The sequence below is a fragment of the Chiloscyllium plagiosum genome, unplaced genomic scaffold, assembly GCF_037043375.1.
Source record: "Chiloscyllium plagiosum isolate Xiang-an unplaced genomic scaffold, Cpla_swu_hap1 HiC_scaffold_7, whole genome shotgun sequence".
NCBI lineage: Eukaryota > Metazoa > Chordata > Chondrichthyes > Orectolobiformes > Hemiscylliidae > Chiloscyllium > Chiloscyllium plagiosum.
The window spans coordinates 120,854,938-120,872,630 of record NW_028270145.1 but is presented as its reverse complement, the minus strand read 5'-3'; the positions used below and the strand labels follow the sequence as shown (position 1 = coordinate 120,872,630).

Below are 17,693 nucleotides of genomic sequence, written 5' to 3'. Positions count from 1 at the left end.
GCTCCATCCAAACTATTTGAACTAAGGTGTTTCCAATCAATATTAGGGAAGTTAAAGTCACCCATGACAACAACCCTGTTACTTCTGCACCTTTCCTAAATCTACCTCCCAATCTGCCCCTCCGTGTTTCTGCTGCTATTGAGGGGTCTGTAGAAAACTCGCAATAAAGTGACTGCCTCTTCCCTGTTTCTGACTTCCATTCATACTGACTCTGTAGACAAACCCTCCTCAACGGCCTCCCTTTCTGCAGCTGTGATAATATCCCTGATTAGCAATGCCACTCCCCCACCTATTTTATCTTGCCCCCTATTCCATTTGAACATCTAAACCCTGGAACATCCAATAACCATTTTTGTCCCTGTAATATCCAAGTCTCTGTAATGGCCACAACACCATAGTTCCAAATACTGATCCATGCTCTAAGTTTGTCACCCTTATTCCTGATATTTCATGCATTAAAATAGACATTTCAGCCCATCACACTGACTGCACATTTGCCCTATCAAGTGCCTATCTGTCCTCATAGACTCTCTGCACACTCTATCTGGTTGTTCACTACTTGCTCCATCATGTGATCCATAGCTCCAGTTCCCATCCCCTTGCCAAACTAGTTTAACCCCTCCTGAAGAGCTCGAGCAAACATCCTGCCCAGGATATTGGTACCCCCTCCAGTTCAGGTGCAACCCATTCTTCTTGTACAGGCACCACCTTCCCCAAAAGATATCCCAATGATCCACATATCTGAAGCTCTCCCTCCTACATCAGCCCTGCAGCCACATGTTCAGCTGCACTCGCTCCCTGTACCCAGCCTCACTAGCCCGTGGCACTGGTAGCAATCCTGAGATTACTATCTGCTTGTCCTGCTTTTTAACTTCCAACATAACTCCCTATATTCACTTTTCAGGTCTTCATCCCTTTTCCTAGCAATAGTACCGATGTGTACCATGACTTCTGGCTGCTCTCTCTCCCCCTTAAGAATCCTGTAGACTTGATCAGAGACATTCCTGACCGTGGCACCAGAGAGGCAACATACCATCTGGGAGTCTCGGTCATGACCACAGAATCTCCTGTTTGTTCCTCTAACCGTTGAATCTCCTATCACTATAGCTCTCCTATTTTCCACCCTTCCCTTTTGAGTTCAATGCCAGAGTGTGAGGTTATCTATTTTGGGCCAAAAAGGAAGATCAGGGAACTTTCTAGATGGCATGAAGTTAAATATTGTGGCTATACAAACAGACTTGGGCGTTCAGGTGCATAGATCTTTAAATGACACAAACAGATGCAGAAAATAATCAAGAAAGCTAATGGACTACTTACCTGTATCTCCAGATGATTGAAGTAAAAGGATAGGGATGTGAGGATTCTATAGGGATCTGAGGATGGGATAGGGTAGGAATAGGGCCAGTCAAAGACAGAAGTGGGAAGTTGTGTGTGGACGCTGTGGAGATCGGAGAGGTGCTAAACAAATATTTCTCATCGGTTTTCACTCAGGAAAAGGAGAATATTGTAGAGGAGAAGACTGAGACACGGGCTATTAGACTTGAAAGGATTGAGGTTAGTAAGGAGGAGGTATTATCAATTCTAGAATGAGTGAAAGTAGACAAGTCTCCTGGGCCGGATGGGATTTGTCCGAGGATTCTCTGGGAAGTGAGGGAGGAGATGGTGGAGCCTTTGACTTAGATCTTTGAGTTGTCATTGTCTACAGGTTTAGTACCAGAGGACTGGAGGATAGCAAATGTTGTGCCGTTGTTCAAGGAAGGCAGCAGAGATGACCCAGGTAATTATAGACCAGTGAGTCCTATGCCTGTTGTAGGAAAGGTTTTGGAAAAGATTGAGAAATAGGATTTATAATCATCTAGCAAGCAACAATTTGATTTCAGATAGTCAACATGGTTTCATCAAGGGCAGGTCGTGCCTCACAAATTTTATTGTGTTTTTGAGAAGGTGACCAAGCATGTAGATGAGGGTAGGGCAGTTGACGTGGTAGACATGGACTTCAGTAAAGCCTTTGATAAGTTCCACATCATAGGTTGTTGGAGAAAATGGAGAGGCATGGGATTAAGGGTGATTTAGCAGTTTGGATTAGAAACTGGCTTTCTGTAAAAAGACAGCGATTGGTGGTTGATGGAAAATATTCAGCCTGGAGTCCAGTTACTAGTGGTGTGCCACAAGGATCCGTTTTGGGACCACTGCTGTTTGTCATTTTTATATATGACTTGGATGCAGGCATAGGTGGATGGATTAGTAAGTTTGCAGATGACACTAAAGTCAGTGGAGTAGTGAACAGTTTGGAAGAAAGTTGCGGGAGACTTGGATAAACTACAGAATTGGGCTGAGAGGTGGCAAATGGAGTTCAATGCAGCTAAATGTGAGGTGATGCACTTTGGGAAGAATAACAGGAAGGCAGAGTACTGGGTCAATGGAAAGACTCTCTGTAGTGTGGATGTGCAGAGGGATCTTGGTGTCCATGTACATAGGTCCCTGAAAGTTGCCACCCAGGTGGATAGTGCTGTTAAGAAGGCATACGGTGCGTTAGGTTTCATTGGTAGAGGGATTGAGTTCTGGAGCCGCAATATCATGCTGCAGCTATACAAAATACTAGTGCGGCCACACTTGGAATATTGTGTATAGTTCTGGTCACCCCATTACAGGAAGGATGTGGAAGCATTGGAAAAGGTGCAGAGGAGATTTACCAGGATGTTGCCTCGTCTGGAGGGAAGGTCTTATGAGGAAAGGCTGAGAGACTCGGGTCTGTTTTCATTGGAGAGAAGGCGGCTAAGGGGGGATTTAATAGAGACATACAAGATGATCAGAGGATTACATAGGGTAGACATTGAAAGTCTTTTTCCGAGGATGATGATGTCAGCTTGTACGAGGGGGCATAACTACAAATTGAGGGGTGATAGAGTTAAGACAGATGTCAGAGGCAGGTTCTTTACTCAGAGAGTGGTAAGGGCGTGGAATGCCCTACCTCCCAATGTAGTCAACTCAGACCCATTAGGGAGATTTAAACAATCCTTGGATAAGCACATGGATGATGATGGGATAGTGCTTAGATTAGTTCACAGGTCGGCGCAACATCGAGGCCGAAGGGACTGTTGTGCGCTGCGTTGTTCTATGCTCTATGATGCGACAGCTGTACAAAACCGCTTGGAGTACTGTGAGCAGATATGGGCACCAGAGTTTGGGAAGGAGGTAATGGCCTGAACCTAAATAGGTGTACAAGGATGATACCTAGACTTTAGGGGTTAGGTTATGGGGAGAGGTTATACAAATTAAGTCTGTTCTCTCTAGAATTTATAAGGTAAAGGAGTGATCTGTAGGATCACAAGATATAGGTTTAAAATTAGGCCATTCAGCCCATCAAGTCTGCTGTGCCATTCGATCATGGCTGTTGGGGAAGGTGATGGCCTTGTGGTATTTCAGTAGATTGTTAATCCAGAAACCCAGGGAATGATCTGGGGACCTGGATTCAAATCCTGCCACGTCAGATGGTGGAATTTGAATTCAATAAAAATCTGGAATTAAAGAGTCTAATGATGATATTGTCAATTGTCAGAAAAGCCCATCTCATTCACAAACGTCCTTTCAGGAAAGAAACTCTAATCCTTACTTGGTCTGGCCTATGTATGAGTCTAGACCCAGATGGACAATAAATGCCAGTGACGCCCTCACCCATGATTGAGTTTCTTAACCCCATTCTAGTGACTCTCCCCTTAATCCTTGATCTCCTTACAAACCTGATCAAAGTCTTCAAGATATTAACAGGAAATGACAAGATTGATAAAGATTAACTACTTTCACTGGTTGGAGGTTCTAGGACTAGGCACTATAGTTTGTGAATTAGGGCCAGATGTCCAGGAGAGTTGTAACAAAGCACTTCGACACACAAAGTGTGATAAACATTTGGAACTTTCTTCCCCAAATGGCTATGGATGCAGGATCGGTTGTTAATTGAAATAGCTTGTTTAACCAAGTTATTAATGTATATGGGCCAAAGGCAGGTAGATGGAGTTAGGCCACAGATCAGCCATGATCTCATCAAATGGTGGAACAGGCTTGAGGGGCTGAATGGCCTCCTCCTGTTGCTATGTTCGATCACTCTCCTCTTTCCCCACAAGGTTCAGCACCATTCTTGCCTGTGCAAGCATCATTCGCACATACGATTCATCCTCTCCCTGCCTCCATCCACCCTGCCACTATATCTATAATGCATTGGCTGCCTTTTGTGACCCCCCACCAATGCATTGGGTGTGTTACATACACCAAGGTAGATCAATGACTGCAGGCAGTGCGTGTGTTGTTCCTTTACCTGTGCTTTTGTATAGTTGTACCTCCCTGGGTGGTCTGCTACGTAACGGCGAAACTCATTCCTCGTCTCCTTGTTTGCGGAGACAGTGTAAGCAGGACGAGCACATTTATCCCTGAAAAAGACACAGTTATAAGTGAGCATATGGAAACACAGAGAAACAGAGACATGGGGACATAGGAAAACAGGGACACGCATACAGGGTCTTATGTAAACAGGACACATGGAAACAGGACATGGACTCAGGGATTCCCCAGAAACACAAGCTTATGGAACAGAACATAAACTCCTGGAACAAGATTTTAGAATTCCCGCAAATTATTATCATTCCTAAAAACGGTCAACATTCTAGCAAAGGTGAAACTCTATAAATAGACAATAGGTGCAGGAGTAGGCCACTCAGCCCTTCGAGCCAGCACCACCATTCATTATGATTAGGGCTGATCATCCTCAATCAGTATCCTGTTCCTGCCTTATCCCCATAACCCTTGATGCCACGATCCTTAAGAGCTCTATCCAACTCTTTCTTGAAAGTATCCAGAGACTTGGCTTCCACAGCCCTCTGGGGCAGAACATTCCACACACCCACCACTCGTGGGCAGCACGGTGGTACAGTGGTTAGCACTGCTGCCTCAGAGCGCCAGAGACCCGGGTTCAATTCCCGCCTCAGGCGACTGACTGTGTGGAGTTTGCACGTTCTCCCAGTGTCTGCGTGGGTTTCCTCCGGGTGCTCCGGTTTCCTCCCACAGTCCAAAGATGTGCAGGTCAGGTGAATTGGCCATGTTAAATTGCCCGTAGTGTTAGGTAAGGGGTAAATGTAGGGGTATGGGTGGGTTGCGCTTCGGCGAGGTGGTGTGGACTTGTTGGGCCGAAGGGCCTGTTTCCACACTGTAAGTAATCTAATCTCTCTGGGTGAAGAGGTTTCTCCTCAACTCTGTTCTAAGTGGCCTACCCCTTATTTTTAAGCTGTGTCCTCTGGTCCAAGACTCACCCACCAGTGGAAACATCCTTCCTGCATCCAGAGTGTCCAATCCTTTAATAATCTTATATGTCTCAATCAAATCCCCTCTCAGTCTTCTAAACTCAAGGGTATACAAGCCCAGTCACTCCAGTCTTTCAGAGTAAGGTAGTCCCGCCATTCCAGGAATTGACCTCGTGAACCTACGCTGCACTCCCTCAATAGCCAGAATGTCTTTCCTCAAATTTGGAGACCAAAACTGCACACAGTACTCCAGGTGTGGTCTCACCAGGCCCCTGTACAGCTGTAGAAGGACCTCTTTGCTTCTATACTCAATTCCTCTTGTTATGAAGGCCAGTATGCTATTAGTTTTCTTCACTGCCTGCTGTACCTGCATGCTTGCTTTCATTGACTGATGTACAAGAACACCTAGATCCCATTGTACTGTCCCTTTACCTAACTTGACTCCATTTAGGTAGTAATCTGCCTTCCTGTTCTTGCCACCAAAGTGGATAACTACACATTTATCCACATTAAACTGCATCTGCCATGCATTTGACCACTCACCTAACCTGTCCAGGTCACCCTCTATTCTCCTAACATCCTCATCACATTTCACCCTGCCACCCAGCTTTGCATCATCAGCAAATTTGCTAATATTACTTTTAATACCTTCTATATCATTAATGTACATTGTAAAAAGCTGCGGTCCCAGCACTGATCCCTGCGGTACCCCACTGGTCACCGTCTGCCATTCCGAAAGGGAGCCGTTTATCACTACTCTTTGTTTCCTGTCAGCCAACCAATTTTCAATCCATGTCAGTATAAATAATTAGTAACTTAGGGAAGTCAGTGATGTTATCGCTGGACTGTCAACACAGAGAGCCAGATAATGTTCTGGGGACCCTGGTTCAAATCCCACCACGGCAGGTGGTGGAATGTGAATTCAATAAAAACCTGGAATTAAGAGTATAATGATGACCATGAATCCATTATTGAATGTTGGGAAAAACCCACCTGGTTCACTAATGTCCTTTAGGGAAGGAATCTGCCATCCTTACCTGGTCTGGCCCACATGTGACTCCAGACCCACAGCAATGTGGTTGACACTCAACTGCCCTCTGGGCAATTAGGGATGGGTAATAAATGCTGGCCTGGTCAGGGATGCCCTCATCCCATGAATGAATAAAGAAACAAAATCTTGACCAATCAACTTATTGGTTTGGAAAGGGCCATGAGATCTTTAACATTTAAATAAAACTTTTGACAGTACAGAACATAAACAAAACTAAAAGGAGACTATAGGTTGAAGCTCTTTGGTTGGTAGTGGGAATGAGAATGCAAGAAACAAGACATGGATAGCATGGGAAGAAGGTTGCTGATTGGTTCAGCAATCATTAACAAGTAGAGGTAGCAGTAGCAGTTAAACATAGAACATAGAACAATACAGCACAGAACAGGCCCTTCGGCCCACGATGCTGTGCCGAACATTTGTCCTAGCTTAAGCACCCATCCATGTACCTATCCAATTGCCGCTTAAAGGTCACCAAAGATTCTGACTCTACCACTCCCACAGGCAGCGCATTCCATGCCCCCACCACTCTCTGGGTAAAGAACCTACCCCTGACATCTCCCCTATACCTTCCACCCTTCACCTTAAATTTATGTCCCCTTGTAACACACTGTTGCACCCGGGGAAAAAGTTTCTGACTGTCTACTCTGTCTATTCCTCTGATCATCTTATAAACCTCTATCAAGTCACCCCTCATCCTTCGCCGTTCCAATGAGAAAAGGCCTAGCACTCTCAACCTATTCTCGTACGACCTATTCTCCATTCCAGGCAACATCCTGGTAAATCTTCTCTGCACCCTCTCCAAAGCTTCCACATCTTTCCTAAAGTGAGGCGACCAGAACTGCACACAGTACTCCAAATGTGGCCTAACCAAGGTCCTGTACAGTTGCAACATCACTTCACGACTCTTGAATTCAATCCCTCTGCTAATGAACGCTAATACACCATAGGCCTTCTTACAAGCTCTATCCATCTGAGTGGCAACTTTCAACGATCTATGAACATAGACCCCAAGATCCCTCTGTTCCTCCACCTCACTAAGAACCCTACCATTAACCCTGTATTCCGCATTCTTATTTGTCTTTCCAAAATGGACAACCTCACACTTGACAGGGTTGAACTCCATCTGCCACTCCTCAGCCCAGCTCTGCATCATATCTAAGTCTCTTTGCAGCCGACAACAGCCCTCCTTACTATCCACAACTCCACCAATCCTCGTATCATCTGCAAATTTACTGACCCAACCTTCGACTCCCTCATCCAAGTCATTAATAAAAATTACAAACAGCAGAGGATCCCTGATCCCTGCGGAACTCCACTTGTAACTGGGCTCCAGGCTGAATATTTGCCATCTACCACCACTCTCGGACTTCGACCGGTTAGCCAGTTTTCTATCCAATTGGCCAAATTTCCCTCTATCCCATGCCTCCTGACTTTCCGCATAAGTCAATAAGTCATTAACTGTCAATTTTAATTCTCAGACCAGGTAAATAGAGTCTGATTGGTCAGGGAATTTCGAACAGAGTTTGGCTGCCCAAATGACCCCCTTTTAAAAAATAACGAGCCGTATATGCCTCACAAAACAATGCTCCGAGTATTCACATAAGTAGCTTCTAGCACATTCAAATACATCGCACTGCAGGCCTGGCTGATCATCTCAAATCTATTTTCTGTGAAGCAACATAAATCAATTCAACATCACCAGCTGGGCCTTCACTCTGATGTGCATGTTGTGCTGGAAGCTACGCACATTAATACTCAGGATGCTGTTTTATGTAGCTGAAAACAATTGTGTAGATACACTGCAACTTTGTCAAATGAAGAAATCACAGAGACAGGTGAACTCTGCTTCACCCCCATGGCAATATTCTGACCAATCAGTATCTTGCTGCCTGGTCTGAGAATTAAGATTGATAGTTAATTGCTCTTGCTGCATCTGCACCCAAATTATGGCCCAACCAATCAGCATCCTTTTCACATTCCATATAAAATGATATCTCACTGTGTCTCATACCTGCACACACACAACATGGGGGCTGGGGAAAATATCAGCAGTACCGCAGTTAGGCGGGGGGGGTAAGAAAAAATAATAAAAGGAGTGTTAGAAGTTCTGTTAAGAAAAAAGAAAAAATACATATAAAACGATACCTCTTATTTCCAAATTGGCTTCGTGCGAGTTTGCATGGGTGCAAAGCAAAACAAGCAGCAAACTTTAGTCTCCTTTCTGCAATATTTGATATTTCTGTTTTCAGAACAGAATGGGAGCTCAATTCAACATCTGAACTGAAAAGCTGCTGTCCAGGCAGTCAGGCACTCCACCAGCAAGGGGCCTTTCATGCCTCTGTCTATAAAGTTCAGGTTGCTGAGTATTTTATGAAGTGTCTCCATCTGCTCTGCTATCTTGAATGATTTCTGCATTTCTAACCCTAGGTCTCTGTGTTCCTGCGCACTGGTGGTGGAGGGTGAATGCTACCCATTGTTTTATATTCTCTCTCCTCATGCTTTCCACTAGAATGAATTACTTCACATTTAATTCCACCTGCAATGTGCCCACCCATTCCACCAGACTATCTACATTCTTTTTAACTATCTCTATGACAGTGCTGTCTCTATAACACCATGAAATGTTTTGTCACGTGTGGTGCCCAGAATGAGAGACCTGGCAGAGAGTATGAGACCCTGAGGTGGTAATCAGGGGCAGCCTCACCTGATGGCAGGATCACAGCCTGCATCCATCAGCAGGCGAACAACAGGTGCCTGACCAGCTGCTGCCGCCACGTGTAGAAGGGTGAATCCTGACTCATCCAGCACCTCGCATAACATCGGCATCGGCACCACCCCCACTGCAGGACACTGATCCTGCTTCTCCGGGGGTCCAAGGTTCAGTGAGTCTGCTAGGCGACTCTCCACTCCCACCTCACTGTCCTCACTGTCACCTGTTTGCCCGGGGGTCTGTAAATGTCGCTGCTCAGTTTCTATTGTGCTCTCAGTTGCCTCATTAGAAGACTCCTTGTGGTCAGAGTGGCCATGCTCTGTGTTGTGAAGCAGGAGCACATTGCTTAGTAACTCCCGCAGGTGCTCCACATTCCCAGTCTTACACGCTGTGTACAAATCGTTCCTCAATCGATAATATTCATTCTCTGGAAAACAGAAGGACCTTACAATTATTCTAGTGTTCATTGGGCCACCCTTCAAACCTTTACCCACTGTGATCTGCAGTGAATTAAAGTTAAAATTAGAATTTATTGTCACGAGTACTCAACTATACATGAGTATAGTGAATAGTGTACAAAGTCACCATTCTCCAGTGTCATCTTGGTTACACACTTGATTACAAAACCGAATTTTACAAAAACAGAAATAAAGGAAATACACAAACACACACAGTCTGTTAAACTATAAAGCCCAGATGGCTGTGTTTCATGAAGAGTGTCCATCTGCCCGACAACCTTGAATGATTTCTGTATTTCTAACCTAAGTCCCCATGTTTCAGCACAAATTAAGCAGTACCTCGACTGACAAATGTTCACACCCTCCACCACCAATGCTCAGTCACAAGGAGCAACTAGATGCCCAACCACATGCCAGGTATGGATCCAATCAGTGAAGAGAGTTCCCTCGGATTCCCTATGACTCTAGTTTGGCTAGGGCTCCTGGAAGCCCACTTGGTCAAAGTGGCCTTGATGTGAAGGGCAGTCACTTCCACCTCATCTCTGCAATTCAGTTCCTGTCCATGTTTGGACCAACAGTAAAGAGGTCTGGAGCGGAGTCCCACAGGCAAAACCGAATCAGATCCCAGTGAACAAATTAATGATAAATAAGTGCTGGTTGATAGCATTGTTGGTGACACCTTCCAACATTTCGCTAACGATGAAATTTGCTTGATGGGGCAATAATTGTTTGCATTGGTTTTGTCCTGCTTTTGGTGCACCAATGCCCACATTGCCAGCTAGATGCCAGTGTTGTATCTGTGCTGGAACATTTGGATAGGAGTGGGACAGGATCTGGTACACAGATTTCAGTAATATTGCTGGAATATCATCAGAGGCCAGAGCATTTGTGTATCGGAAGATTTGTAATATCATGCAGAGTGACTTGAAACAACCAAAGACATGAATCTGGTATGATGGAGACCTTGGGGAGAGTTTGAAATGGAGCATGCATTATTTGGGTGAAGGTTGTTGGGTGGATAGATACAGAGTACATGGGGTGTATGGGGCTGAGAGAAATGGGGAGGCAGGAGTGTGAGACTAGGTCTCAGTGACATATTGGGTAAGATCAGTTAACTCAGCTGATTTTCCTGATGTGGAGGTGATCAATTCAGTGCCACCTTTTCTTTAAGGCTTGCAAATACAGTCACAGAGTCATAGAGATGTACAGTATGGAAACAAACCCTTCGGTCCAACCCGTCCATGCCGAACAGATATCCCAACCCAATCTAGTCCCACCTGCCAGCACCCGGCCCATATCCCTCCAAATCCTTCCTTGTCCTTTTTTGAGGTATTTTAGGTGCTGGAGGTGATTTTATCAAATTCCAGGAGCAGCAATTACTGTTTTATATGCTGTTGCATTATTTTGGAACTTTGGAAAAAAAAGTCAAAACATCAGCAGTTTTAAAAGGGAGAAAAACAGACAAAGGAAGCACATGGTGAGGTCACTGCAGGAGAGAGAGAGAAAGAAACTGACACCACAGTGTATCTGCCCAGTTACTGCCTTTGCTGTATGAATTCATGTATCGCTGGACATCAGAGTGCGTCTGGGAAAATTAACAAACCGTGAAATTCACAACTGATCTTGGAGGAACTGTTTGGGCGAAGTTCACAGCACAGAAACAGACAAGTGAATTGTTTTAAGTGGGACCTACAGAAAGTTAGAAGTAGTGAGTAGAGTGGGTTCTTTCTTGATTATATGTTTGTTCGAGATATGTCTCTTAATTAAACTTAAAATATAAGCCACAACTATTAATTTAACCTGGGGCAGTGTTTTGTAGAGGAATAAGACGGTATTATTTTCTGGGTTTGTCGATTGTGAAGTAGCAAAAGTGGCCTTTCGCAGTATGTTTTGTGCTTCTTGTCAGATGTGGGAGTTTAAAGAGAGTTTAAGGGTTACTGCTGATTATATCTGCAATAAATGCTATTGGTTCCGAACGCTATCAGATCACGTGGATCGATTGGAGTGACAGTTAGAGGCAATGAGGAATTTGCAACAGCAACAGTATGTGGTGAATGGCAGTTATAGAGAGGGGGGGGGGGGGAAGTCACAGATACAGTCACATAGATGGGTTAACTCCAGGAAAGGTAATAGAGAGGTAGGCACCTAGTGCAGGAGTCTTCTGTGGCTATCTTCATTTTCCAAAACAGCATACTTGTTTGAAATGTAGGGGTGATGGATTCTCAGGGGAACGTAGCATGAACAGCCAAGTTTCTGGTATTGAGACTGACTCTAATGAAATGAGGGGTACGTCAGGTTTCAAAAGATCAATTGTGTTAGGGAATTCTAGTCTAAGGTACAGACAGCCTTTTCTGTGGCCAGCAGCGAAAAATCAGAATGGAGTGTTGTTTCCCTGATGCCAGGATCAAGGATGTCTCAGAGAGGGTGTAGAATGTTCTCACGGGGGAGAGGGGCCAGCTGGAGGTCATTGTCCACATTGGAACCAACAACATAGGAAGGGAAAAGGTTGAGATTCTGAAGGGAGATTACAGGGAGTTAGGCAGAAATTTAAAAAGGGGGTCCTCGAGAGTAGTAACATCTGGATTACTCCCGGTGCTACGAGCTAGTGAGGGCAGGAATAGGAGGATAGAGCAGATGAATGCATGGCTGAGGAGCTGGTGTATGGGAGAAGGATTCACATTTTTGGATCATTGGGGTAGAAGTGACCTGTACAAGAAGGACGGATTGCACCTAAATTGGAAGGGGATTAATATACTGGCAGGGAGATTTGCTAGAGCTATTCGGGAGGATTTAAACTAGTAAGGTGGGGGCGGACCCAGGGAGATAGCAAGGAAAGAGATCAATCTGAGATGGGTACAGTTGAGAACAAAAGCGAGTCAAACAGTCAGGGCAGGCAGGTACAAGGTAGGACTAATAAATTAAACTGCATTTATTTCAATGGAAGCAGCCTAACAGGGAAGGCAGATGAACTCAGGGCATGGTTAGGAACATCGGACTGGGATATCTTAGCAGTTATAGAAACATAGCTCAGGGATGGGCAGGACTGGCAGCTTAATGTTCCAGGATACAAATGCTACAGGAAGGATAGAAAGGGAGGCAAGAGAGGAGGGGGAGTGGCTTTTTTGATAAGGGATAGCATTACAGCTGTGCTGAGGGAGGATATTCCTTGATATAGATCATATCTGCTGCTCTGCCCTCATCAATTCTTTTTGTTACTTCTTCAAAAACTCAATCCAGTTAGTGAGACATGATTGCCCACGCACAAAGAGACATGTGAGACATGATTGCCCACGCACAAAGCCATGCTGACTATCCCCAATTAGACCTTGCCTTTCTATTTAAAATACATCTGGATGAGTATAGAGTCATAGAGATGTACAGCACGGAAACAGGCCCTTTGGACCAACCTGTCCATGCCAACCAGGTATCCCAACCCAATCTAGTCCCACCTGCCAGCACCCAGCCCATATCCTTCCAAACCCTTCCTATTCATATACCCATCCAGATGCCTTTTAAATGTTGTAATTGTGCCAGCCTTCACCACTTCCTCTGGCAGCTCATTCCATACACGTACTACCCTGTGTGTGAAAACGTTGCCCCTTAGGTCTCTTTTATATCTTTCCCCTCTCACCCTAAACTTATGCCCTCTAGTTCTGGATTCCCTGACCCCAGGGAAAAGGGTTTTTTCCCACTCCACTGGTCACAGGCCTCCAGTCTGAAAAACAACCCTCCACCACCACCCTCTGTCTTCTATCTTTGAGCCAGTTCTGTATCCAAATGGCTAGTTCTCCCTGTATTCCACGAGATTTAACCTTGCTAATCAGTCTCCCATGGGGAATCTTGTCAAACGCCTTACTGAAGTCCATATAGATCACATCTACCACTCTGCCCTCATCATTTCTCTTTGTTACTTCTTCAAAGAAACTCAGTCAAGTTAGTGAGACATGATTTCCCACGCACAAAGCCATGCTGACTATCCCTAATCAGTCCTACCCTTTCTATTTACCCTATCTATGCCCTTCATAATTTTGTAAACCTCTATAAGGTCACCCCTCAGCCTCCGACGCTCGAGGGAAAAAAGCCCCAGCCTGTTCAGCCTCTCCCTGTAGCTCAGATCCTCCAACCCTGGCAATATCCTTGTAAATCTTTCCTGAACTCTTTCAAGTTTCACAACATCCTTCCGATAGGAAGGAGACCAGATTTGCACGCAATATTCCAACAGTGGTCTTAACCAATGTCCTGTACAGCCGCAACATGACCTCCCAACTCTTGTACTCAATACTCTGACCAATAAAGAAAGCATACCAAATGCCTTCTTCACTATCCTATCTACCAGCGACTCCACTTTCAAGGAGCTATGAACCTGCACTTCAAGGTCTCTTTGTTCAGCAACACTCCCTAGGACCTTACCATAAGTGTATACGTCCGGCTAAGATTTGCTTTCCCAAAATGCAGCACCTCACATTTATCTGAATTAAACTCCATCTGCCACTTCTCAGCCCATTGGCCCATCTGGTCAAGATCCTGTTGTAATCTGAGGTAACCCTCTTCGCTGTCCACTACACCTCCAATTTTGGTGTCATCTGCAAACTTACTAACTGTACCTCTTATGCTCGCATCCAAATAATTTATGTAAATGACAAAAGGTTGTGGACCTAGCACCGATCCTTGTGACACTCCACTGGTCACAGGCCTCCAGTCTGAAAAACAACCCTCCACCACCACCCTCTGTCTTCTATCTTTGAGCCAGTTCTATATCCAAATGGCTAGTTCTCCCTGTATTCCACGAGATCTAACCTTGCTAATCAGTCTCCCATGGGGAACCTTGTTGAACACCTTACTGAAGTCCATATAGATCACATCTACCACTCTACCCTCATCAATCCTCTTTGTTACTTATTCAAAAAAACTCAGTCGTTAGTGAGACATGATTTCCCACATACAAAGCCATGCTGACTATCCCTAATCAGTCCTTCCCTTTCCAAATATATGTAAATCCTGCCCCTCAGGATTCCCTCCAACAACTTGCCCACCACCGACGTCAGGCTCACTGGTCTATAGTTTCCTGGCTTGTCCTTAGCACACTTCTTATACAGTGGCACCACATTAGCCAACCTCCAGTCTTCTGGCACCTCACCTGTGACTATCGATGATACAAATATCTCAGCAAGGGGCCTAGCAATCACTTCCCTAGCTTCCCACAGAGTTCTAGAATATACCTGATTAGGCCCTGGGGATTTATCCACCTTTACCCATTTCAAGACATCTAGCACTTCCTCCTCTGTAATCTGGACACTTTTCAAGATATCACCATCTATTCCTATTTAGTTCATGGTCATACATTTAAGTATATAACTTTTAGGAACTTTTAGGAATTAACCTTTAATGCAGAAAATTAGAGAAAAGCATTTCAAGTAAGCTTGGAGTGTATTATGATAAAAGATTGGTGTTAAATGCTGGAAACATATGATCAGAAAACAGCAGCTGGACAACAGCAACTGGAAGCATAATGGCTATCGTCCAAGAAATATTTGTGTTTTGGGAGTTGAGTTAAGGTAGTTTGAATGCATCCAGTAAACACTCAAAGTAAATATACGTAATCAAAAATCAAATATGAAATGCAGATTATGAATTTGAAGGTCAGTTTGAGGACAGTCCCAAACATTGCTATGAAGATGGGCAGAGTTAAGGAAGGTTCTCTGGTTTCAGTTCATCCAGGTGTTAGTGATTCAGATAATTATAATTTAGACCATGAATGCTTTAAAGTTTACAAAGAGATAGTGAAGTAAATGGTAGCTAGCTAGGCCTGCACTGTACAAAATGCGTCCACCAAATAAGTAGAAATGGAAGACCAAAATTTTAAAATATATTCCAATAATCTCGAACAAAATTACAACTTTTTTTTGCTAAATAAAATCACCATTTCCTAATGCAATCTGCAACAGCTGCCCAGCTTTGGAAGTTAAATCATTCAATCGAGTGAAACCTGACTGCTGAGAATACACAGCTCAGCTCTCACTGGCTTCAAGGTTAATACAGTTTCTAAATTTTATGTAGAGCTGGACTTTGGATCTGATAACATCTGTTGAATCATCATTCACTGTGTGGACTATGGGTGGAGCTTAATCTCAGGTTGGATGTTGGGAGGGAAAACATCTTGGAATATTGCCTTCGAAACAAAGAGAAGCATCAAAAGCTACGAGCAGGTTAGGTACTGTAAAGTAACCAGAACAAGTGACTCAGGTCTCCTCAGTTACAAAATGGAAAAGTTGAAGTTCTACTTTCCAGAAAAGGTAAAACTGAGGAGAATGAAAAATACTTCCCATAGGACTGAGGCATTCTTCTGGGTGGTCCCTACATAAGTAACTAACTTTAAGATATCATGATGTGTGGAACTAAAAGATTAACTTAAGGGTCTGGCATATTTAGGATTAAGTAATAATGTTAAACAATTTGTATTAGCCTGTTTAAATGGTGCGACATACAAAATGTCTTTTATTTGTTAAAGAGCTGCAATCTTGTGGCAAAGTTCTCCCAGTTAAAATCAGGTTCTTAGATTTCTCTTTAAAAGTTGCGTGTCGAGAACAGGATGGTAACCATGATACCTTGCTCAGAAAGCCCAGCAGCAATCACTTGAGCATTTTGCAGCTGCATCTTCATCTGTTTCTCTCCAGTGGAGAATGGAGCAGCCCCAGAATCAGCAGCACCTGTAACCTCACTCTGTGTCATCTCAGCATCTCCGTCTTCAAGGAGGATGTCAGGAGCTACTCAAAAGAAAGACACACAATCAGGATAAAAACAGACTTAAACACACAAAGTCATTGAAAATAGGAGGAATTGCCATTCGGCCCTTTGAGTCTGTTCCACCATTTCATATGATCATGGCTGATCCCCCTCCTCAAGGCAAAGTTCCCACTTTCACACATAGACCCAAGATCTATATCCAATTTCTCCTTGAAACCATTCTCGTCAAAAGGAAAAAGGTATCTTATGTAAGGTGCTGGAAGCTAGGGTCAAGCTCAGCTCTAGAGGATTACAGGCAGGAAGGAAGGAGCTTAAAAATGGTCTGAGGAGAGCCAGGAGGGGGCACGAGAAAGGCTTGGCAGAACAGATTAGGGAGAACACAAAGGCATTTTACACTTATGTGAGGAATAAGAGAATGATCAAAGAAAGAGTAGGGCCGATCAGGGATAGCATAGGGAATTTGTGTGTGGAGTCTGAGGAGGTAGGGGAAGCCCTAAATGAATTTTTTGCTTGTGCCTTTATGAAAGAAATGGACTTTGTAGTGAATGAAACCCTTGAAGAGCAGGTGTGCATGCTGGAATGGATAGAGATAGAGGAAGCTGATGTGCTGAAAATTTTGTCAAATATTAAGATTGACAAGTCGCCAGGCCCGGACCAGATTTGTCCTCGGCTGCTTTGGGAAACGAGAAATGCAATTGCTTCGCCACTTGCGAAGATCTTTTCATCCTCGCTCTCCACTGGAGTCGTACCTGAGGACTGGAGAGAGGCTAATGTAATTCCTCTCTTCAAGAAAGGAAATAGGGAAATCCCCGGCAATTACAGACCAGTAAGTCTCATGCCTGTCGTCTGCAAGGTGTTAGAAAGGATTCTGAGGGATAGGATTTATGACCATCTGGAAGAGCATGGCTTGATTAAATGCAGTCAACACGGCTTTGTGAGGGGCAGGTCATGCCTCACAAACCTTATCGAGTTCTTTGAGGATGTGACTAGAAAAGTTGATGAGGGTCGAGCTGTGGATGTGGTGTATATGGACTTCAGCAAGGCATTTGATTAGGTTCCCCATGATAGGCTCATTCAGAAGGTCAGGAGGAATGGGATACAGGGGAACTTAGCTGTCTGGATACAGAATTGGCTGGCCAACAGAAGACAGCGAGTGGTAGTAGAAGGAAAATATTCTGCCTGGAAGTCTGTGGTGAGTGGTGTTCCACAGGGCTCTGTCCTTGGGCCTCTGTTTGTAATTTTTATTAATGACTTGGATGAGGGAATTGAAGGATGGGTCAGTAAGTTTGCAGACGTCACAAAGGTTGGAAGTGTCGTTGACAGTATAGAGGGCTGTTGTAGGCTGCAGCGGGACATTGACAAGATGCAGAGATGGGCTGAGAGGTGGCAGATGGAGTTCAACCTGGATAAATGCGAGGTGATGCATTTTGGAAGGTCGA

The 17,693-nt window shown here is 44.4% G+C and overlaps 1 protein-coding gene across 5 annotated transcripts in view; it reads right to left on the bottom strand.

Moving 5' to 3' along the window:
* Window positions 1-17,693, bottom strand: part of ankzf1 (ankyrin repeat and zinc finger peptidyl tRNA hydrolase 1) — a 71,862-nt gene that overhangs the window by 10,740 nt on the left and 43,429 nt on the right. For all 5 annotated transcript variants that reach the window (XM_087989439.1, XM_087989436.1, XM_087989440.1 and 2 more), the window contains 3 exons: window positions 16,116-16,274; window positions 9,047-9,479; window positions 4,313-4,424 (listed from right to left, as the gene is read on the bottom strand). In XM_087989439.1, the coding sequence (XP_087845565.1) occupies window positions 4,313-4,424; window positions 9,047-9,479; window positions 16,116-16,274 (704 nt within the window). The remainder of the gene's footprint in view (window positions 1-4,312; window positions 4,425-9,046; window positions 9,480-16,115; window positions 16,275-17,693) is intronic.